The sequence below is a fragment of the Zonotrichia albicollis genome, chromosome 4 (assembly GCF_047830755.1).
Source record: "Zonotrichia albicollis isolate bZonAlb1 chromosome 4, bZonAlb1.hap1, whole genome shotgun sequence".
NCBI classification, from domain to species: Eukaryota; Metazoa; Chordata; class Aves; order Passeriformes; family Passerellidae; genus Zonotrichia; species Zonotrichia albicollis.
This window is the reverse complement of record NC_133822.1, coordinates 16,380,054-16,402,697: the sequence shown is the minus strand read 5'-3', so window position 1 is coordinate 16,402,697 and position 22,644 is coordinate 16,380,054. Positions and strand designations below refer to the sequence as shown.

Below are 22,644 nucleotides of genomic sequence, written 5' to 3'. Positions count from 1 at the left end.
TTTTCAAATTTTATTTGTGAGGAGCACAAGCACGTGAGAATTGCCCAGGTTGATGATTTGTGGAACTCTGAAAAGGGCCACTTGTGCTACTTTTTGCAGAAGGAGTTAAGGCCTCGCATCAGCAACACACAACTTCCTCTAAACTGCTGGTTTAAAAGTAACTTTAAAAAAAGTATTTAAAACAACAGTGTGTTTGCTGGGAACATATTACTTACTCAGGGAATTTTCTTAGTTTTCTTTTTCTTCCTCAATGTAACTTTTGCTTTGTAGCTGCCTGACAGCCATGGTACAAAATCATTTGCTCCTTCGTCAGTACATTCCAGTTGACTTCAAAAGATTGCTGCCGTAAGAAGGAAAGTGCTCGGTTTTGGTTTATTCATACAAAAGAGGAACATGACATAAATAATTTAGATGACTCGTCTTTGCCAAAGTCTTGTTAACCTGAAAGTTCCCAATTCATGTCAGGGTTCATGGGGGCTCTGTACAGCCCAGGTTCAGCTGCAGCAGCCACAGGCATGACTGAAGTGGCCACCAGATAACACTTGTGTTAAGGGCAGAGGCTGCAAATTCTCTTTCTTTTGAATAATGACATTTACAGAGCAGTTAATTGCATTTCAGGTTGCTTGGCCACTTAGTGCCTCTTCAGATGGCCTAAATGGAGGAAAACCCCAACCCCCTACTTGTTTGTACAGTGCTCACTACACAGAGTCATTGTGGCCTATGATTTTAAAGAATTTTAGAGGCTGTTTGAAAACATGACCTGTGAAAAATGTATATTGTATGATTGGCTTTTTGCAAATATTAAAATTAATATTATATGTGTTATGTTAGAAAGTTATGCTGTATTAATTTTCTTAAGTAGTGTGTTAAATATAGTTTTAGGTTATAACATAATGTTGAAATGGAAGCTATGGTATGTAAGATACTTTTTTTAAAAAAGAGAGGAACGAGGCACTTGCACTGCGGTGGCAGCCACAGGACACCTAAATCTTTCAGAGAAAAAGAATTTATTGCTCTCTTATCAGGAGAAATGAACTTCGTCCTGCCTTGCTCAGCCATGAAGATGCTGTCAGGATTAACAGGAAGAAGTTGACACTGACCAGACAGAATCCTGTGTTTGAATGGAATTTATGCATCATGTATGAGATGTATGAATATGCAACAGGCTATTGCTTTTAAGGGTTAATCCTTTGTTAATGTGTGTCCTTTTTTGGGCTTATTTTGCCCAGAAAAAGGTACCTGGACCATCCATAACTCTTTGTTTTTATTGTCTCCTATTGTCCTAAATCCTAATTGTCCAAATTTTTATTACTCTAATTATATTACTAATTTTATAACTTTTAAAATTTTAAAAGCAAGTGATTGGCATTTTTCACACGACTTCATTGCTGTTTTCAGCTTTGCAGGGGGAAATGAAGCAGCAGGCACTGATCTCCTCTACCTGTTGACCTGTGACAGGACCTGGGGAATGGCCTGAAGCTGGTGTTTAGGTTGAAGATATTATAAAAAGTTTTTTTCCCCCAGGGGTGGTTGGGCACTGAACAGCTCCCCAGGGCACAGCACAGCCTGACAGAGCCCAGGGAGAATTTGGACAATGCCCTCAGGGACGCGGTGCCTCTTGGTGCGTCCTGTGCAGGGCCAGGAGCTGCATTCTGTGATACCTGTGGGTCCCTTCCAGCTCGGGATATTCTCTGAGATATATTTATCTACCTATAGACAATATCTAAATAAATACATACATCCCAAACATTAACGTGTGGGTGCAACACAAGACTTGAAGAAACGAGCAGCTCAAACAGACCCGGTGCCTTTTGACCGGCCGGGCGTGTGGAGGAAGGGGCGGCCGCGCAGGACGAGCTTCCCCACAGCTCATCGAGCCTCTGGCCCTCGGCGCACACCAAGATCCTCCTTCGTCGTTCCCTTCCTTTCCCTCCCCTCCTCCATTCCTCGCTCCTTCCCTTCCTCCCATCCCGGGAGAATCCACGGGCGGCTCCTCCGGTGCGGCTCGGCCGCTGCAAACTACAACTCCCATGGTGCCCCGCGCGCGGCGGGCGCGGCCACCTCCCCCGGCTGCGGGGGGAGGGGACGACGCGCTGCCCGGGCTCGGGCGGGGCGTGGCCGGCGTCGCGGCCACTCCTCCCCCCCGGACCGTGTGTCGGTTCGGGCTCCCGCCGTCGCCATTTAGCGCCGAGGCGTCGCCGGGCGGCCGCGGCGGCTGCGCTCGGTCCTGCCCGCCGGGCGCCACCCGGACTCGGCTCGGCGGCGGCCCCGGGGAGCGGCAGCCCCGGGTAGCGGCGGCGGCTGTGGGCCGCGGGCAGCAGGAGCAGTAGCTGGAGAAGAAGAAGAAGAGGAGGGAGGAGGAGGAGGGTTTCCGGCTCCGCGCGAGGCGGCCGCGGCTGTTGGAGAGAGCGCGGCCCGGCCGCGCGGGCGGTGGCTGCGCCTGCCGGGCGGTGGAGAGGCCGCGGCCGCCATGGGCGCCCCGGTGAGGCGGGGCTGAGCCCCCCGGACCCCTTTCCCTGCCCTGGGCCTGCCCGGGCCTCTGCCGCTCGGAAGCGAGTGACTGAGCGCGGCGGCTTTCTTGGCGTGCGGGCCTGCGCCCCGCTCCCTCCTCGCGTCCCGGCCCCTTTCCCTCCCCTTCCCGCAGCCGGGCCGGCCCCGCGCTCTCTCCATCGCCGGGAGTAGCTGCGGCCGCCGAGGTACCGGCGTCTTCCCGGTGCTCGGGTTTTCCTTTCTCCCGCCGTCCCCCGCTCCAAGCCGGCGCCCCGTGTCTGCTCCCGGTGCTCCATGTCGGCCCCGCTGCCCGGCTCCCCGCTGCAGGATGGATGCATACGCTGACCGGGGATCCACCCCGCCGGCCCAGCCTCCCAGCTCCGCCGAGAGGAGCCCTTGGGACCCTCCTCTGTTGCAGCTGCAACGGCAGCCGCGGCCGGGCGCGCTCCCCGCTCAGTGACCGGCCCTTCCCTCGCCTCCCGCCGCCGCCCCGCCACAGCCGCGCTCCCCCGGGGCACCATGTCGGGGGACGCCGCCGGCAGCGGCCCCCCGAGCCCGCGCTTCCTGGTGCCGCCGCCGCCGCCGCCCAAGAACGGTTCCAGCTCGGACAGCTCCGTCGGAGACAAGCTGGGAGCCGCCGAGCACGGAGCTTCGGGCGCCGGCGGAGCGGGCGGCGGGCCGGGCAGCGGAGGCCGCAGTGAGGAGTACCGGCGCCGCCGCCACACCATGGACAAGGACAGCCGAGGGGCGGCCGCCACCGAGCACCGCTTCTTCCGCCGGAGCGTGATCTGCGACTCCAACGCCACGGCCTTGGAGCTGCCCAGCTTGCAGCCCGCAGCGCCCTCGGCCCCCGTGTCGGGAGGCAGCGCGGCTCCCTCGGTGTTCCCCGCCTCGGCTGCCGGCCGGACTCCGTACGCCCCTGTCAGCGTCACCGAGGCCGACTCGCGGCCGCCGCCGCCCGCCCCGCTCCCGCTGGAAGGACAGGCTGCCGAGGAGCCCCCGGCCGCCAAGGATGCCGCCCCGCTGCTGCCCAAGGAGGAGGAGGAGGGGGATGAGGCCACTGCGCTACCCCCTAGCAGTGTCGCTGGCAGCCTGTCAGCTGCCAGCCGGGAATTCGAGGAGCGGAGAGCGCAGCAGGAGGACATCGAAGAGCTGGAGACCAAGGCAGTGGGCATCTCCCCGGATGGCCGCTTCCTGAAGTTTGACATCGAGATTGGAAGAGGCTCTTTCAAAACTGTCTATAAAGGACTGGATACTGAAACCACTGTGGAAGTTGCCTGGTGCGAGCTACAGGTAAAATAAATAAATAAAAAAATGGGATTTATTACAGTACAGTCACTCTCCCAGGTGCTAGTCATTGTGCTTGAAGGGGATAAAACCCATCAGCTCCAGGTCTGCTTAATTCGAAAGCAGCTGCAAACCTTACCTGAGGCAGTCCTTTGGAAAAAAGGTGCATCCTTTCCATGGAGGCAGTTTACCTTTTAATTATTTTAAATACTATGCTCTCTGAAGAGTATTTTAGCTTTATCATCACAAAACGTGCTGCAGTTCTGTTTCGTATGGTGTCGTGCATTTTATACCTCCAAAAGGGAGCTTGGAGGATTGTAAAATCACTTGCATGCAGCTTCAGGGAGGCTGAGGGAAGATGTATTAGTGAATATCGACTCGAGCTACCCTAAACGTTTCAGAATTTTAGGTGTTTTTCTTAAGAAAAAAGGTGAAAACATTAATTTCACAGACATTCATAGGTAGTGGCAGTGGGTTCTTGTGGTATAGATAACTCTAGAATATACACAAGCCATGCAGCTTTAGAAAGCACCCTAAAGTTTAGCCTTTCTCGATGGCTGGTGGGTTAAACTGGACTAAGACACTGCTCTTTTATCGAGTTTCTAGACAGGGTTCTGTAGGAGCCCAGTGTGAGGATGGCAAGAACAGCCTCAGTTCCCTGCGAGTCACAGCTTGTGTAACAGACACAGGTTGCTGTGCAACAACCTGGAAAGAAGTGGGAAGAGCTTGGAGTACCAGGAACAAATACCTGGTGTGCTGGTTTGTTTTCAAAGCCTCAGAGTTAAGTTTGTTTAGTGTTTGTTTTTTTTGGTGTTGGATTTTGGTGCAATTCATAGAAGTGCTCGTGTAGTACAACTTTATTGTCGTTTGTGTTCCCATCCAATTTAGGGCAGACAAAAGGGCATTGGGTGAAAGTCCCAAAACTCTTTGTAGGGTTTTTAAGCAGTCAGTGGCTCACAAAGATTGGTTGCAGTAACTGCACCAGAACTTTGTCAAAAGCACTTGTATATCTGTTCCAGTCAAGCTGAGGGAATTTATTAAAAGAATTATATTAATTTGAATTCATATTTGCTTTTGGATGGTTGCTCAAGCATTCTACCAGTACCTTGGTTCATTGTTATTGCCATTATTCTGTGCTTACTAACTGTGGAGGAAAGCTTCCAGTTTTCTTGGTGACCCTTCAGCATGACCTGCTCCTCCAAGCTGGCTGCATCCTTGCTGTGGTGGTCTGTTTCAGCATTGATTTTTAAATTAAAAGTAAAATGATCAATTGTTGGGCTCTGCTGAAGCTTTACTTGCGCAGTTTGAACTGTGAGGAGATTAATAACCCATCAAAATTGTCTAGCTTTTATTTGAAATTTTAGTATTTTCAGTTTTTGAGTTCTGTGACTTTAATCTCTGGAGACTGTTTTAATCTTCACACTTACTGATGAGAAACTAACATCAGCTTGGCATCAGTTGCCTTTCACTGATATTGCCTCTTGAAGTGTCTTCATCATCATCAGTACAATGTGGACAAACTGTCTGGAGAAGCACCACTTTTGAAGGAATTTATTAAAAAAGCTCATTTTTAAGGGACACGTTGCTGGGCTTTCAATTGCTTGGTGAATTTCATGGGTAACATTGAAAATGACAAGTTGCAAAAAGCATGAATGAAAATATTTGCAAGGGGGAAATAGTTGATGTGTTGCTCAGAGGGGAAGTGCATTGCAGGAGTGCCTTGTGGGTTAAGCCAAGCCAGATTCCCAAGGCTGTGTTTTCCTCTCAGGAGTCACTACCAAGTGACAAGTTTAAAGCAAAAATGTACATTTTATAGCTCTTATAAGTATTTGCTGAAGGAGCTAGACTCCACAGCTAATAGAATATTTTAGGATTAAATCCTGTTTTATTGTTTGTGGCTAGAAAGAAAAGGAGGAACTTGGTATTTATTGGGATGGTGGGTATATCCTCTTATATAGGAAAATGTAGTTGTTGATGGTTGATATTTGTTATGCATGATTTGTATCGAAATGAAATCTGCATTCACAAAGATGGACTGAAACTTAGATGTTACTGGTTTTCCAGGATGCCATGATTTGAGAGTTGGTGAGCCTTGAAAGCATAATTATTTTATTAGGGAAATGTGAATGATTTTTCTCCATGCTGTGTTACAGTAACCATAACTAACTGATGGTTAAATTATCTTAAAATAATGTTCCTCAGCAACAGCAGTTTTTCTCAGGCATCTGAGGTGTCCCACCTCCCCAGAGTCTTCTAAACATCACTACTGAAGATTTTGTATTGGAGTCTGGCAGAATCACTTTTTAATTCTGAATAATACAATACAAGACTTTTTAATTCTGAATAATACAACTATGCCTGATTTTTTGTATGTGCTCTGTAATAATGAAGATCAAAACCTGAGACTATGACTATGCTTCCTCTCAAAGGAAGTTTAGATGCTGTTTATGAAATGCAGCTTGTGTTTCCAAGTTAGTGAAACTGTGGAGGATATTGCTCATGTCCTCAAGGCTCTTGAATTGCCTTATAATTGAATTGCCCCTTCTGCTTGATAAATTGAGCTGTGGAGGAAGTGGAAGGGGGAAGAGCTGAAATTCACTGGGTCACTTACTGGTGCTCTTACTATCTCCAGGAAGCCAAGGTCCTGGCTCTTTATTTTTTCTTCATCTGTGAGTCAATTTTGTTGAATCTAACAAAACTTAACACAGGTGTGACTGATGGACTATTCTAGTTTACTTTGTGACCTGTCCCTGTGAAGCAAATTGTTACTGAACCTACTTAAAAATATTGTGTGCAGGTGTTCAAAAGTGAAATAGCTGCCCTGCTGTGAGTGTAGTGGAGCTGTGAAGAGCTCAGTGCTCAGCTTCAGTTCTGCAAGGCAATTGTTAGTGTAGTGTTGGCCTTCAGACACTTTTATTCCCCTTGTATGTATTCATCTCAGCTCGAGTTATTCTGAGTCAAGTGTGCCTCCTACTGTTGTCATTAGCACATCTCATAAATTGACTAAAATAGTAGTTAGGGTTACTAATTAAAGGGTTTTTAAGTAGGTAGGCATTGACAAAAGGGATCTTTGTAAATGATGTTTGAGCAGTGAGTTTGTCTCCTCTGTACAGTTCAGGTAATGTTGTGGCTAAAATGTGGTGCCTTCCCCTGATGCTTTAAGTTTGCAAAGTAATACTCATATGCCAGGAGTAGCAAGTCACACTGCTGGCTGCAAAAGCCAAATCTTAGTGCTATTGTGTCATCCCTCTGAGCCCTCTGTGAGTGGTTTTAAATCAAAACTTTAATTTAACTGCTGACTTACAGAACAGTCACTTGCTGGACTGCAAAATCTTCTCCCTACAATTATTGCTCTGGGTTTTTCAAATTAGTCACTTTTCACTTAAGGATGTGCTTGATGGTGTGGAGATAACTTGGGTTCTTTTGAGCTGTGTATTTGTGAGGCATTTGAAGACTTACTTTTCATTTGGGCAGTGTGTTGTCTTAAAGGAGGGTGCACCTTCCTGCTTCTGTGTTGCTTTGCCATTCTTACTCTGGCTTCAGTGCCAGGTCAGGTTATTCTGCTTAACCCCTGGGCTGCTGGAGGATTAGGAAGGAACTGGAGGGCTCTCCCTAAGCAACCCAGTGTCCAGGGGTAAGAAATGAGTTGGACAGGTGATAGTGGTGTACAGAGTTTGTTTTACTCGTTACTGCTTTGAGGGAAAGCTGACTGGAATTTATTGGTGTAGGTTACATGTGTGCGCTTCTCTAGCAGATGTCTAACTACAAACCAAGTGTGGTGTACAGACACTCCAGCTTGCAAATGGATTTTTCTTACATAAGAAATAGCAATGAAAAACTAGCTGGAACAAGCATAATGCCAGAACTGGATGTGAACCATGAGAATCTATAGTGCACTCTGGTGAAAATGATAATTCAAGTGACACTTTGTAGCAGGAAGCAGTGAAGTACTAAATAATATTTCCATCTGTCAGTTTTTCTGAGTCTAACAATGTTAACTTAAAACTCACAGTGCAGGAAGTTGATTGGATGTGATGTGTAGCTTCATTTTTACTGACACTTCAGATTTAATGATGCCTATCTTTATCTTGTGGTCTTAAAGCTATATTTAATGGTGATTTTAGGTCAGCAGACAGCGGTGGAATGCAGTTTCTGTTCTCTGAAGTATAGACTCCACTGCAGACTTATCATGACAAATATCAGCTTGTTGAGGTCAATGTATAATTCTTAAAATTCTCTATTCTTTCTGGACTGGCAGAACTGAAAATGTTTCAGAAGTTGCACATTCAAGTCTGACAACCAAAAAAGGTCTTGTATCACATAACTGTGGCATCCTGTAGGCTTTTAGTCTTTTTTTTTTTTTCCCTTTGTAAAAAAGCTGGTTGCATATTGCTCACTAGGAGTCCTGACTGCAAAGATGCTGGCTCTGATGCACAAGCATGTATCTGCATTAAAGCAAAATGGAAAACCAGGTCTAGACCTTTCTGCAGTGAGAGGAAGCTGAGAAGTGTGGACCTGGAATTCATCTGTCAAGCGCTGTTGGAAAACAATTCCATTCTGTTAGTTCTGGAGAAACAGTCAATATCCCGAAGCAAATAGGCATTCTTTGAAAGCTCTGACTGTGATTTAATCCTTATTTGAAAAGACATTTTCTGAAGCTTTTACTGGAAGAGCAGGTCTAAGTGTAATGCTATGTGCTGGCTCCTGTGCCTACTCTGTACCTCACATCAGTGTGGATAATTCTGTTCACAAACTAGCAAAGCATTGTGTGGCTGCAGCAGCAGTGTGCCTCCTGTTGGGGACTGCTTCTGGGCCAGCTGTGTCATTGTCACAAACGTAGATTAATGAAGGTATGTGACAATCTGTCAACATCATGCTGTCCTTATTATCTCTTCTGTTTTCAGCTTTACAAATTCTGAAATACAGATTTTACTTTCAGTATACAGAGGGCTTATGGCACTTTGAGGATGCTGGATTTACAAGTGTGCATATGCAGGGAATTTGAAATTTAGTGCAGCAAAGTCTAAATTTTTGCTGGTTTTCTGTGTCATAGGGCAGAACAAATTACTAGTACTTAGTGTCTTCAAATCTCTGATGTGAAATCTCCTTTAGCTAAAGATGACAACGCAGCCATATTCTTGAGTGTTTGTGCTGTAATTGATACAATTGACAGCTTGATAAATGGCATGGGGAAAGGGGCCAGACTAATTACCTGCAGAAGTATAAACAGTGGTCAGGCTCCCTCAGACTTGACAAAGGTGACCCTGAAAGAGAGAAGGCAGCTTTTGAAGTACATTCTGGAGCTGCAGCTGTTAGGAGACCTCTACTTAAGAAAATAATCTTACCTCAAAGGGATATCACTTTTGGAGATGGCTGTGGGTCAATTTGTAACTGTCTGGTTGTGAGGCAGTAAATATAATCCAGCTAAGTACATTGTGAAAATGCAGCATTTCTGATGGAAATAAACAGGCTTTTATTTGTCAGTTTGTGTAGGTTTGAGAGGTGCAGAATTAAATCTCGTAAATGAGATTTGTTTTGGGCTGTTGTGGTTTAAAACACTTAGCTTCATAGCAAAACTTGTGAGGGCTGAGGAAAAGTACCAGGTCTATAATCTTTCTTTGTAAGGGAAAAAAACCCCACCTGATAAAAGCTCCCTGGAGATATCCTGTCCAGAGTCCTTTGAGAGCTGTCGAGCAGAGTAATAAATAAAACAAGCAGTAATAGATCTGTGGGAGTCTCCATGGATGCAGTGCACACAGTACAGTGCAGTTTTCAATGCCTTTTGGTTAGCAACATCCCTCTAGGCCACTTGTTCTTGTTCTTATTCTGTCTTTGGTTTTGTTTCATGCAGCAGCTTGTTAAACATCACAGCTCTGACTGACACCCAGCTTCTGCACGCTGCATGTGACAAAGCTGGTGCTAAGCAGTGGCAGTCTTGGTGCTTCCTGTCAGGCATTTCCTGTAAAGATTACCAACCTTTTTTTGAGACTACAAATTGGTTCTTTCAAATCGTGCTTGAGTTGAAATAAAATTTGAGTGGTTTTCAGTTTAGTTTGTCAGTATACATAATGGATGTAACATTTAAGTTCAAGGAAAGGTAATAAATATCATGTAAATTTGCAGTGCTCCTGCAGCTGGGCATAGAACTTTCTCTTGACTTAGTATGTGCCTGTGGGTTTTGGTGTTGGTGGTGTTAATTTTTAATAGCAGATGGTAGGAAGTTACTGGTTTTGACTCTTGAAACTTCAGATAATGATACTGTGGTTTTAACTAGATCATGATGTGTGTAAACCACACTTTGAAAAATGCTCTTCCAGTACACTTGGAACAGTTTCTCTTCTAAACAGCAGGATTTGTCATGCTGAAAATCGATTTTTTGGAGTAGTTAAAGGCTTTTATCTAATATGAACCATCTGCATATCTTTTAAAATCTGTTATTTAAATTCTTGTCCAAATGAACAAGGCTCAGTTTTTATGGCTTCATAAATATTTTTGTGGAAGCTGCTTCCATTCCCTAGGACTGTCTTGTAGGTCATTTTGAGAATCATTTAGAGTGTGTGTTGGACCTTAAACAGTGTTAGAATGCTTTTGGTGAAGATACTATGGCTATCCTTCTTTCTACTCTATTTCCAGTTTCCTCAGTAGATTTACAAATTGTCATGCCAACACTTCTCAATGTGAGGTTTTAGTTGCCCTCATTCCCTTTGGGAGAGCTGTGGGAAGTAGAGGGGGGTGAGGATTGAGTCTGTGCCTCCCTTGAGGTCGTGTTGGGGAGCTTGCTCACGTCTTGTCCTGTGGGCACAGCCTGCAGAATGCCCCTAACTCCATGCTGCTGCAGAGGATAAACTTTGTGTTCATCATGTTTTGTGCTCTGCTGTCCTCTTAACCCAAAAGGAGATCCATGCACCAAGTTCATCATAGGTGTTGGCAAATCTTTTTTTCCAAAAAATCAGGATAAAGTAATGGCTAGAATGCAGTGACCAAAATTCAGATTCAGTTCTTAGGCACACTTCTGGACTTCATCCCTCTTGTCATTTTCAGCTGGTGATGGCAGGTGCATTGCACATATCCAGATTATTCTGAAGTGCTTCCAGATTTGCTTGGGGAATTCCAAGCAGCCCTGCATTACTTTAGCTCAGGAATAATTTATCATGTTCTCAGGTGATTTTTTGGCAAAAGAAATGGCAGCCTGATAAAAATTGGACTGGTAGTGTTATGTTGTTATATCATAACCTTTCAGAGGCTGTGTGAGTATTAATATGTATCTAAAGCAGTAAGCAGTTTTTACAAGGATATAGCATTCTGAATCACTCAGAGATAAACTGCTACATTTTAATTTGTCATTTTAGGTTGAAGCAGAATCTTTGGAAATGCTGCCTTTACACTTAGACTCTAGGAGTCCTTTAGAAAGGATGTTGCATGCTTGATGGCCTTGTAACTAAAATATCTATGAGCTTTCAAAGTGATGTGTCAATGACACCAGAATAAATGGGTTTAAATGTAGGTGATGCTATTTGTTTTTCATTATCTGTGTGCCCCAGAGCATGGTTCTGAAGTCAGCTGGTTCATCTATTGGGAGTCTAGGGGCAGCAGTTCTCTGGAGTCTCTGTTCTCAGGACAGGATCACTGTGGTGCATTTCAAGTCTACTTTTGCAAGTGTTTAGCGGAACTCCTCAGATGCTACCAGTAAGGTTAAAACAGAGAGGAAGCTTTGGAGATTGCAGTAGCATCCACATCCCAAGTTGTGTTTGGAGCCATAGCCCAGAGTGGTTCTGGTCCTGTTGCCTTTGTTGGACAAGCAGCCACTGAGAGAACCTTTCAGTAGGGCCCTGTTGAGCTGCTCTCCTCCTGCTTTATTTGTTAGACCTCTTAGATGATGGAGGAGTTATACTGTTTCGATTTAGCTCTTCTGGATCATCCCTTTCATCTGCCTGTTTCAGCCATTTCTAGTTTCACTGCCTGAGAAATTGAAGATAGTGGGTTCTGATAGCAGGCTTGGGGCTGGTGGCAGAAAGCAGCAAGGTCAAGATGGAAAAACCCAATTGTGCAATTGGTAGAATGCGAAAAGCATAGGAATGGCAGTCTCTTTGTGTGTAGCTGGGGAAAATCTGGAACAGCTTTGCTGAGGTAAGTGAAAGGTAGTACAGAGCTGATGCCAGCAGCCACGTGCATTTTGTCTGGTTTTGGCCAATTAATGCAGCCTTGTGATGGTTTAAAATACCCAGCTTGATAGGGTTACCCAGCTTTCCTTGGGCATTCTCCTCTCTTAGCAGGACCTGTGACTTGTCCTGTGCTGATTGGTGGTGGCAAGTTTGTGACCCCAGTCCGAGTGTGTTTTGACTGCTTCTATCCTGGGATAGACTGATGACATGCAAACAATAACACCCAAAAATTACTATTAAAAGCTTCAGCAATCCAGGCTGATTATCTTAAGGATCTGGAAATCTATGTGAGCTTATGTAATATGCATCTGTTAATGGCAATTTCTGAACCGTTAGCAGGTTTTGCTTAAATGTTACAAAATGTTACCATGTCTGTTTTCAAATCTGCCTCTTTTTAAATGAGACATTTATTCTAACAAATATTTTCCAACATAGAACTATTTTCGGTTTCTCTTGATCTTTATTCAGCTGCTTATGGTATGCTTTCATTTGGGAAATGTAGGTTATCTATGTAAAAATGCAAGATGTTAAATTAGTGCTTTGTTATAGCTAATTCGAACTTGGTCTATGAGTCCTCCTCAAATTAAAAATGTCATTATGAGGCTAAACTTGATGTAGAGTTCTTGCAGCAGTCCAGTCAGATAAATATCCTACTGTAAGAAATGCTGTCTGAGAAGTGATTGATTTTTTTTTTTTTTTTTTTTTTAATATTTTCCCCTCTAGATGTCGTCAAGTAGAGATTGACAGCATGTAGAATGGCTTTTGAGGGCAGGCTTTTTATTTGCATTTATCATGATTTGGGGCTTAGTCAGTCGTTTGGTTTGCCAGGAAGAGAATGCTGAAAAGGAAGAAACAACAGAAGTGTCTGATAGAAAACTAAGACTTGAAGTTTAGTTTTAGAATAATTTTTTTTCTTCCTGTGGCTTTCTCTACTTCCTTTATGGGCAGCTTGAGCTTCTTTCTGCAGACTCAAAAGAAGAAATGAATTTTAGGTTGTGCCAGGAGGGGTGAATTGCACAGGGTGTTTGAATTTGAAATGTTTTGCCTCTTGATGGCAACTGTGAGCCAGTTAATGTGATGGTGTGATTTCTTCTGCTGATCTCTTGCTACAAGCCTGAACATACCTGAGAGCTTCAGTATTTACCCTCAGGAATAAAAAAGGACAAAATAAGTGAAGAGCCTCAAGGTTGCTGCTGAAGACTTAAATGCTGTAGCACCCCAGTGTATTGTGTGTGTTGTGGATTTGAAGATTGGTCACAAATTGTCTTTTTTACTCAGGTTTCCTTCCAGCATTTCAGTGCAACTGAACGTGACTAACTGTGTATGATAGCACTTCAGACAGAAAAATAGCCATCTTGTTCAAAAAAAGTGGTGTTCTTCCTCCCATCTAGTATGGAATCTTATTTCTGGAAGTTGGGCCAATCACAGAAAACCTAGCAGGACTGAAGTTTGATTTATTTGTGTTGGAGAGTCTGAAATCTGTTTTTATTGTGACTTGAGTTTTTTTTTTTCCAACAAACTTTAGGAATTAAATAACATTTACGAGACAAAAGTGAGGAACAGCAAAAAACCTTGTTTCTTAGTATGTACATGACATTTAAAAGTTTTAGGACCAGGCAAGTTTAAAACTATGAATTGATTCTGAGAGTTCCTATTGCTATGAATGGCTTGTTCATGAAAGTATTATTTTAATACTTGTACTGAAGCTTGTGTTTTTCTTGCCTGCTTTTTGCCAAAATGCCTCCTTTTATAGTAATCTCTTATTGAGTAAGCTACCTACTGTGGATATACATCAGTTGGTGTTTTTCTTTACAGATTAAATATTTGTGTAACTTTCATGAACAGGTAAAATTATTTTTTGGGTGCATTCAGGCTGTGAGCTCCATAAGCCCAGCAGCCTTTAAATCTGAGCATTTTGCTGCTATTTGTTGTGGGTTTTTTAGTATTGTGTAGTCAATTGTGAATGTGCACATTTCATCTTTGAAAAGCTTTGTGACCATAATTTAAATGTTTGAAGGAATTTTTTTTGAAACTGGGGAGTCATCTATCCCAAAGCAGCATCTGTGGCCTAGTTTGGTGGGTAGATGACTAACTGCTCTGGAAGGTCTTGTGGGTCAGCTTTCTGAGATACATAGCTGAGTTGGTCTGAAGTGTGAGAAAAACTTTATAGTCTTGCTGCTCCAAGTATAGAGATTTTGTGAAAATTCCCAGTGTACCCAAGATATAAATGGTTTCTGCTTGATAAACCTGTGCTGTAAAAATCTCTTATTTGTTGGCCTCTGGGAGAAGGCATCCTTAGATTCTAAACCATATGAATGATTGGGTTATGAGTTGGAAATGGGTGATAAACTGATTCGGAATACAGGAAAACTAACACTAGTGTGAACAGTGATTATGTCAAATGGGAAGGAAAGAAATGGTTCAGTTTTGTGAAGAAAGCTTAAGGAGCTTTAGATTAGGTTGGGCCAACCAAAGGGAGTAAGCCAGGATCAGCTGTGCTAAAGCAGTTGGCTGTACTTTCAACATCAGCAAAACAATTCCCCAAATTCTTTTGTGGAAGGCTCTGTTATTTACTATTACTGCAAATTGCTGGTTTTTGTTCTGAATTGTTCAGCTGAAGGTTTACTTTGCTTTGCTGAAGGTTTGCAGTTGTTTGACCTCTGTCAGAAACCAGTTGTGGCTTCTAATGTGGCAGCTTATAAGATAATACCAAATTTCTGAAGCATGCTTGTAATGTGTGATTGTGCTGTTGTAGCATGTCCAAAACTGTGTATTGCTCAACTTCTGGTCTTGATAACTTTTTGCAACAAACCACATGGTTTGGGTAACCGTAACATTTGAAGGAGTGCAGCTACTTTAAATAAAGAGCTGATAACTAGCAGGTAATGACGCAACTGATAAGTGTTAACTAAGCCGGTGTGGATGACTGCAGTTCCAAAGCAGCAGGCTGTGAATGTAGCCATGTTTTAAGTATAATTTGTCACTTAAGAGGGGTATGAAATCTGAGGAAGTTGGCATTGGAATTTAGAATGGAAAGAATGAGTTGGTTGATGATGTAGAGAGCTATTTTCCACTTTCCCTTTGACTTCTGTCCTTATCTTCTCTGGCAATAATATTCAGGGAAATGCTATCTTTTGTTTCTCTTGTTCCTGTGTGGGAATGGTAATTGTTCTTGCTTTTTACCTGATCAGGAAATATCCTCATTTCTCCCCCCTCCAACAAAACAGTGTATCAGTCATTGCCAATGTCATTTTTTGCTTTATTTTCTAACCTTGGCCTTCCTGAATCCTCCTATGGTCCCAGTATAAGCCATCTGGCAAAACAAGGATTTTATTTTCTCCCCCTACTCCCTCTTGCACTCTGGAATGAAGCAGATTTTGTTATCTGTGTTCAGCTACCCTATGTAAAAGAAGAATGAGTATGTTTAAAACCCACATCTAAGCTTTGACTCCTGGAACTGCCTCATCCCAACTTAGATTTTCCAGCTGGTAAGTCAATCTTATCCATGGAAATGTGCTTACTGTTCTCTTGGGAATTTGCTTTATGCTCTTGCCTTCTCCCTTCCCCCTTCTCAAGCCAAATTTCTTTCCAGGAAGGGAAAAAAAATCCATGGACTAGATTGAGCTTCAGCTGAATAGGGTGTCTCATTTCAGATATACTTTCTGCAGCTACTCAAATGAGCAAAACATAAGTGACAGCTGAGTGCTCTGTTTGCCATGGGTCAAGGGCAGTCCAGCTCAGCAGTTTCCCTTTCCTCTTCCCCAGGTCTTGTTTGGAAGCAGTAGTGATTTGCCATTTTATATAGTCATCCTCTTGTCATAAAGACCAGATGGAAATACATCAGTTGTTTCATGTATAAATATTCAGTCCAACAGCTGTGAGTTTATCAGGAGTCACTGGGATCACAAGTTGGTGACCAAATTGTTTGTTTAGAGGGCTGTGAGCATTACTCTCACTTGAAATAAACCTGTCCCATGAAAATGTTAGAAATAGCCCAAGGCCCAATTAAAGAAGAAAGAATGAATGTGAGGCATTGAAGTGCAAAATTCTTTTTTTTGGATGAAGTTTTAACTTTTTTCTAATTAGAGATATTTTCCTAGGCTGATGAAAATGTTTCATCCAGTGATCCTGTACTCTACTGACACTGTTTGTAAAGTAGCTAAAGGATTGCTCTGAATTCTAAATCTCCTTTCCTTTTGTAGTTTTACTGGGTAAGAACATTTATCTAGAATATCACCCCTGGTCTTTTGGCTGCTTGATAATCCTCAGTCTGTGCTCCAATACGTATTTCTGGCAAAGAAGCTGAGGTACCTGTGTGATTCTGGCCAGCAATGAATTGAGTGTAATGCAAGTTGTAATAAATCTACTTGACACAGATTATTAAGGGGGTTAGCTTGATTTTGCAGGTTGCAGAGGGTTTTTTGTGCAAATAAGCCTATTTGTTCCAATAATATTGAGAAAGGGAGGGGTGGGGAAGTTTGCCAATGGCCATTGGCTGTTTGGTTACAAAATGTCATGTGTTCCATGGGCTGCTGAGCATAATGTGAAACAAAGTGCCATAAAAAAATGTTGAGTGCTAAGTCCATGAGTGAAAAAGCACTTTAATGGGAGAATGGGCATGGTCATTAACTTAAAAAAGCTTCTCTGCAGAAAACTATTGTAAAGCAAGATTGTAGTTCTTGACTAATGAAGACTGCATAGGACTGAAACTGAATTAGAAAGGAAACAAAAATTTGCAGTAACTACATACTGTTGAAAACCATAAACAAACGGATAAATTGACCATGATTTAGTGAAACCACCTGTTTGTCAAACCTTGAGAGGAATTCTGCCTGTTGCTCTGAAAGCCTTCTTGTTCAAAGGGGTAGCTGAGACAGTTTTCATGTCTATGCTTTTAGAGAACAGAACAATAAATACAATTGACCACACTCCTGGTTCCTAGTCTCTGCAGGGCTTCAAGAAATAACCCCTTGAAACAACCCACCAAAAAAAAAAAAAAAAAAAGAAAAATGGTAAAACACTGTCTGGTTAAGGTGCTGCATACATCTCACTTTTGCTTCCCAGTCCATTGTGTTTCAGAAATGGTTTCCAGCTTGAATTCATTAATTCAGTGCCTCTGCAGTAGAAGCCCGTGCAGCCACTCTAAAACCAGTGATTGCAGCTCTACAGATTTGGGGAGTCTAGTGGGAGGGAGGCTGAAGCTGTGCTGGAGTCTTTTAATGTGGATTTTGTGGCCTTTGAAGTGCATGCCTTCTTCAGTGGAAAACTCTTGTGTTTGAATCCATACAATTGGCCTGGATTCCAGGAACAGAAAGCATGCACCTTGTAAAAAGTGTGGGCTTTTTCTTCAAAATCATGAGGGACTTCAGTTTTCTCTGTTCTGACTTTCTCTTAAATAACTTATCTGGAATAGTTCATATTCTGATAGATGTTGGTGTTTTTTCAGCTGTATATTGGCATGTGATCTCTTGCTTTGGTGACAGCAAACTAGGAAGCCTTTTATGTGGAGCCTCATGTGAGTGGTTATTTTGTAGTTTTGTGTCAGGTTCACAGTTTGAGAATCTGGGAGTCATCAGTGTGTGCTCTGAAAAGCAGCAAGTGCAGCAGTTGGCCTGGCTGTGTTTTGTGGGGTTTGAGCAGTCTGTCACACATACTGGGACAGCAAAATATCTTGAGCCTTGAATGATGACTTGTGTCAAGCAGAGATCAAGGGTCGTGGTGCTGTGCACTTTGGCACATCCTGGGACACATTCATCAAAGATAAGAGGGGTTGGCTGTCTTATTGGGGAAGCAGAGCTGAATTAATTTCCCTTTTTATCAGTTTAGTTTCACTTTATTGTAGGCATCTGTGGCTGTTGCATTGTTAGGTTTTTAGTTCTTCCTGAACGGTGGTAGTACAGAGATTGCTGGTGTCCAGCCACATGCCCCACATCAGCCCAGAGTATCCAACAGGACCCTGACTGGTGGTGGTATAACTTGGAGACTCCAAATAATCACACTTGGGTGCTGCTGGTGGTTTTTTGGTTTTTTTATCCTTTTCTTAATGAAATTCTTTTAATGAGTTTTGTTTTCTTCTGTGTTCCTAGCGATTACTGCCATGGCATCGATGGAAAAAAGTTTGTTTGGATAAAGAATCTTGGTGTATCTGCTTTGTAACTCTGTTTCTAACTCAGTGTCTGACTAGCACTAATGATGGTGTAAGTTAGCTCTAGGGAACTGTCTGATTATTCCATGACAAGTATGCCAGTTTCCCTGAAAAAGGGATGCAGAGTAAACTTAACAAGGTTTCCCAGTAGAGGCACTGCAGCCACCTTCCATAGTTATTACTGATTTGGGATAACATTAAACTGTTATCCCCTAGAGGTTGTGGACATAAAGTGTGGTTTTCTGTGATTCTGAGGCTTGAGGAGATCATATGTGCTGTCAAGTTTCCCACCTTGCTGTTTCCTCATCTCCTAAGCAGTGAACTTATCTTTCTGGATCATTGTGGATCCGGTTTGGATGTTGCAGCTGTGGAGCTTTGGCTACAAAACACCTTCTGGACTTACTAAAGGGTTGTTCAAAGCACAGAACTTCACATGGTGTGTTTGGAGTGTTGGGCTTTAGAAAAGGCAAACTAAGTGCATCAGTAGTTTTCTGTTTTCACTCAGAAAAGGATCTGCAAGTGAAGCAGTAGTTGCTGTTAAGTCTTTTCAGTAAAAGCATGAGAGGGGTGTGCTCTCATGCTGAGTAACTGGAAATCCAAGCATTGGATGCAGCGAGATGAAGCTGCCAAAAGGAAGTTGTTCTGGGGACTTCCTTGGGTCAAGTGATATGAGGTGACACCTTGCTTACTTTTGCAGCCTCTCTGTGTGTTGCTGTCAAAAATCCTGCTACAACAATTTAATATTTCAATGTTCTGTCTGAGACTTGATGATGCCTAAAATGTTGGTTAAAATTATTGATAAACTCCATATGACTGAATTTCTTTCCATTACCACCCATCAGTTGGCATAATGTATGAGTTGATACTCACTTTACTTCTTCTAAAAGTATAAAAATTACCATTTATCTTTCATGTTCATTCTGCAGTTCAGCCCTGTAATTTTTCAAGCTGTCTTTGGAAGAAGTGTGTTGGTAATGCTCTATAATTACATAGTGGTCATCTGCTTTTGAGTTCTTTATTGGTACACATGGGACTAATACACGAGGCAGCACCACTTCAGATTGAGTCCTGTCACAAGAGCCTGTTCTCAGTTGCCCAGCTGGTGTGTGCCTTCTCTACCTGGGCTGCAAATTTTCAAGCCAAGTGTCTGTCTTGAGCTTAATTGTTTAAAAAGCTTCAGCCAAGCTGTTACAGGTGCTTCAGAGAAAAATGCTTGCTTTATTGCATCCACTGGCACCTTAAATTTTTGCACTTGAGAACTGTGAAGCAGGGACCTAAAAGCAGTGTTGAGACAGGTGTGCTGTCTCTGTGCTGAGGAAGTAGTTCCAAGTAGAGTTTTCAGATCAAAAAACTTTGAAAGAAGTGACATTTTACAGATTAGACTTGCTTGGGAACTCCCTTTTTTAATTTCTGAGGACTTGATCTGTGTTCTAGCCTGTGATTAATCTGTGTCACCATCTGTATGATGCTGTATGAAGCAGTTTGGTGAACTTACTCAATGTGTTGGCTTTGTTTCACAAATATATAATTACCTTTTGTACAGGATGTGGCAGTCAACCCCTCAGGATGGGAAATGCAGGGTACAAAGCTGTACAATGTAATTCAGTTCACTTCTTTGTGTTGCAACTGTTTAAGCTAGGAAATTTTAATATCCTCAGAAATGGCTTGCTTCATCATGTTGTGAGTTTCTCTGAAGAAATAGGAATTGAAGTTTTCAAGCAGAAAATCTTTTGTGGAACAGCAGCCTCTTTATTTGTACAAGCAGCAGACTTTGCAGCTGTTAATCTCAGCAGTCAGATATGGAGAAGCAGCTTTGGTACCAATATGTTGTAATTTGTCATAAGGAAGCATCTGTAAAAATACACTGCTGAAATTACTTGAGCTGTAGTCAATTCAGATCTTGAAAGATGAATTTTGTGTTATTTTAAAAGCAAATGCCCTAATCAAAATGTCTGCTTTCCCATGAGCTTTGAGGGGGAAAATGGTATAAAAGAATGGAATATATAACTTTGATTTTTACCAGATTTGGTAAAAATCCTTTTTTTATTCTTTTTTGTCCAATGTGTTCTAAACTGTAGAAGTTTGTCTATTTATACTTTGTTCTTTTAAAAGCCTTGTGGATTTTTCACCTTAAACTGGACTCTTGATGTTCAGGATTTAAGTAAAACAGCTACCAGCAAACAGTGTTGTTACACAGGTGGCTGAGTTAGAGAATTGTTTGTGATGTGTTATTTTTTCCCTTTGTTTATGCTAGAAGTCATGATTGTACAAAAGGAGAGGAAGATACACTCCAAAGAAATGTATATGAATGAAAAAACTGCAAAAATTTATTAATTATCTGAATATAGCTATAATCAGAGTAGTACTTGACTGCTTTTAGTTTTGTTTTAGTGTTTAGTGTCTAAAACATTGGATGGGAATTCCTTTTTAATTAGCTCAGAGCCTGGTCTGTGCTTTGTCTCATGTTGTTTGCCTTTCCTGGGAAGTGAAAACTTGAAATTGTGTTCTGGAAGGAAGGAGTGGCAGGAGGGCATAATAGGAAAAGGCAGTTATCCCCTGGGTTGCCTGAGTATCATCTTCAATTTTAAAAATGAGATTCTGGGTATAACTCTGATAATTTTGGTATGAAGCTACAATCTCTTCTATGGTCTTAAGATTTCAGTGTGTTCTTGCAATACCATTCCATTCCACTGCCTGTCATGGAAAAGCATCCTGTTTCCACAAGCCTGATGATTGCCAGTAGATCTCTTATGAAATCCTTATTTAGGCACAAGCACACTGAAGTCGTTGAGATAAGAAGAGTTCACAGTGGCATAAATTTCAGTTTCCACCTCCCATACTCACATGTGTGACTAATTGTGAAATGGAGCCATTTGCACTGAGTCAGCAGTTCAGGATGGTGAGTGTGCTCCAGCTACCTCAGCTTGCTCTGTACTGAGCATTCATTTGCTTTGCAGACACAGCCAAACCAAATGGCTGTGGGAAACTGCAGAAAAGTGCTTGGAGTATGGACCAGGTCTCTCTGAGAGAGTGTGCTTTGAAATAGGAAATTACAGGAAAGATCTGTGAGATCCAGTGTGTGTTGGAGGCACAGGAGAGATTAAAATAGCATCAAACCCTGTCAGCCTGTGTAGGCAGAGTGCTCAGGGCAAGAGCAGGCCAGGGGGGAACTGCAGCTCTTTGCAGAGCAGTCTGGATTTTATTACTTGCAAAGTGAAATCACAAGGGGAATGTCTGCTTCTGATGGACAGATATGTTGCAACTCATTCTGAAGATGCCTGTTCATAAATTTTTCAGCCTGCTAACAGCTTTGAAGATAGGACTGTAACTCTGAGACTGTGATTCATCTATCCAGCTCCTCCTTGTTGGTTTTGTCCTTCTTTCACAATTCTATTGAAGATGGTGCTGTTAATTATAAATTTTGAGTTTTAACACTCGCTGCTCGGTACTGTAATATTATTTGCTGGCTACTGAAGCCTCTTCCCAATAATTCTGAGGTGCTGCAACCACAGGTACTTCCATTTGGCCTTTGCTTTTATTAAACAATTAACAAACAAGGATTAAAAGGTCCTTGTCTTCCCTCTGTTTCCTTTGAAATAATTCAGTTTCAGGAGCCCAGACTAAGAAACAAGATGGAAACAAAACCCCCTGTGGTAATAGCAAGAACATTATCTTAGAAAGGTTCTTAAGTTTTGAGCATTTTAAAACTGCTTAATGACACTTCCACCTTTCAAGCCCCTGTGAGAAGAGGCTTTAGAATTGAGCTCTCAAGAGATTTTCACACAGCTGTCCCTCCAAAGTACTGAGATCTGTTTGGATCACAGCTATTCTGTGGAAAAATCATTTTATATTGATAGGGTCTTCAGGAGGAAACAATTACAAAGCTACCTGATAGTCTTTACAAGGAATTGGTGAGGTTTTCATCAATGCCTCTAATAATAAGCACTCAAATATTAGAAATTTTTTTCCAAAGTTTTTTTTGGCACTAGGATTGGTTTTGAGTTAATTGAAGAAAATGCTGGAGTAGTAACAGAACTACTAAAGATTTTTCTCAGGTGCTTCCAGTCCGCTGCCTCTGTTCACATCCTGTTTGCTGGGAGTTGGACAGGAGGCTCTTATTCTGAAAATGAACATGGCTGCTGTGTGAGACATCTGTTCAGAGATCTGTGTCCTGTCTCTGCCTGTGGAAAAGGGGGGCTTGTGTGGCCTTTGTTATCTCCAGACTGGGGGCTGACTCTGTAGCAAGAGCAGGCCTGTGTCCTTGTTAAAGTACTGTGGAGTGGACTCAGGCTCAAACCAGATCCAAGTGTCTATTATCTTTATGATACTGTCTTTAGCTTAATTAAAATGGTTTTACTGGGATGTTGTTTGGGGTTGTGTGGCAGGGCAAGGAATTTAAATTAAACAGAAATATGGACTATCTGCAATCTGCTTAGCCACTCTATCCCCACAGAAATGTACTTGTTGCCAGTGAAAGAAGGGAGGCAGTACCAGAACAGCTTTTCTCACAAACTGCTTCCCTTTAATTCCAGCTTCCATAGCTTTTTGTGTGTGCATACT

At 42.7% G+C, this 22,644-nt stretch overlaps 1 protein-coding gene across 11 annotated transcripts in view; it reads left to right on the top strand.

Annotated features, from left to right (window-relative positions):
* The first annotated feature begins 2,117 nt into the window (after positions 1 to 2,117).
* WNK1 (WNK lysine deficient protein kinase 1) overlaps positions 2,118 to 22,644 on the top strand; it is a 98,508-nt gene continuing 77,981 nt past the window's right edge. For 9 of the 11 annotated variants that reach the window (XM_074538917.1, XM_074538918.1, XM_074538916.1 and 6 more), the window contains exon 1: positions 2,119 to 3,783. In XM_074538917.1, the coding sequence (XP_074395018.1) occupies positions 3,010 to 3,783 (774 nt within the window). In that variant the 5' untranslated portion in view covers positions 2,119 to 3,009. Of the gene's footprint in view, positions 3,784 to 22,644 lie in introns of all 11 variants that reach the window. The other 2 variants (XM_014264076.3, XM_014264085.3) reach the window with 2 other exon arrangements.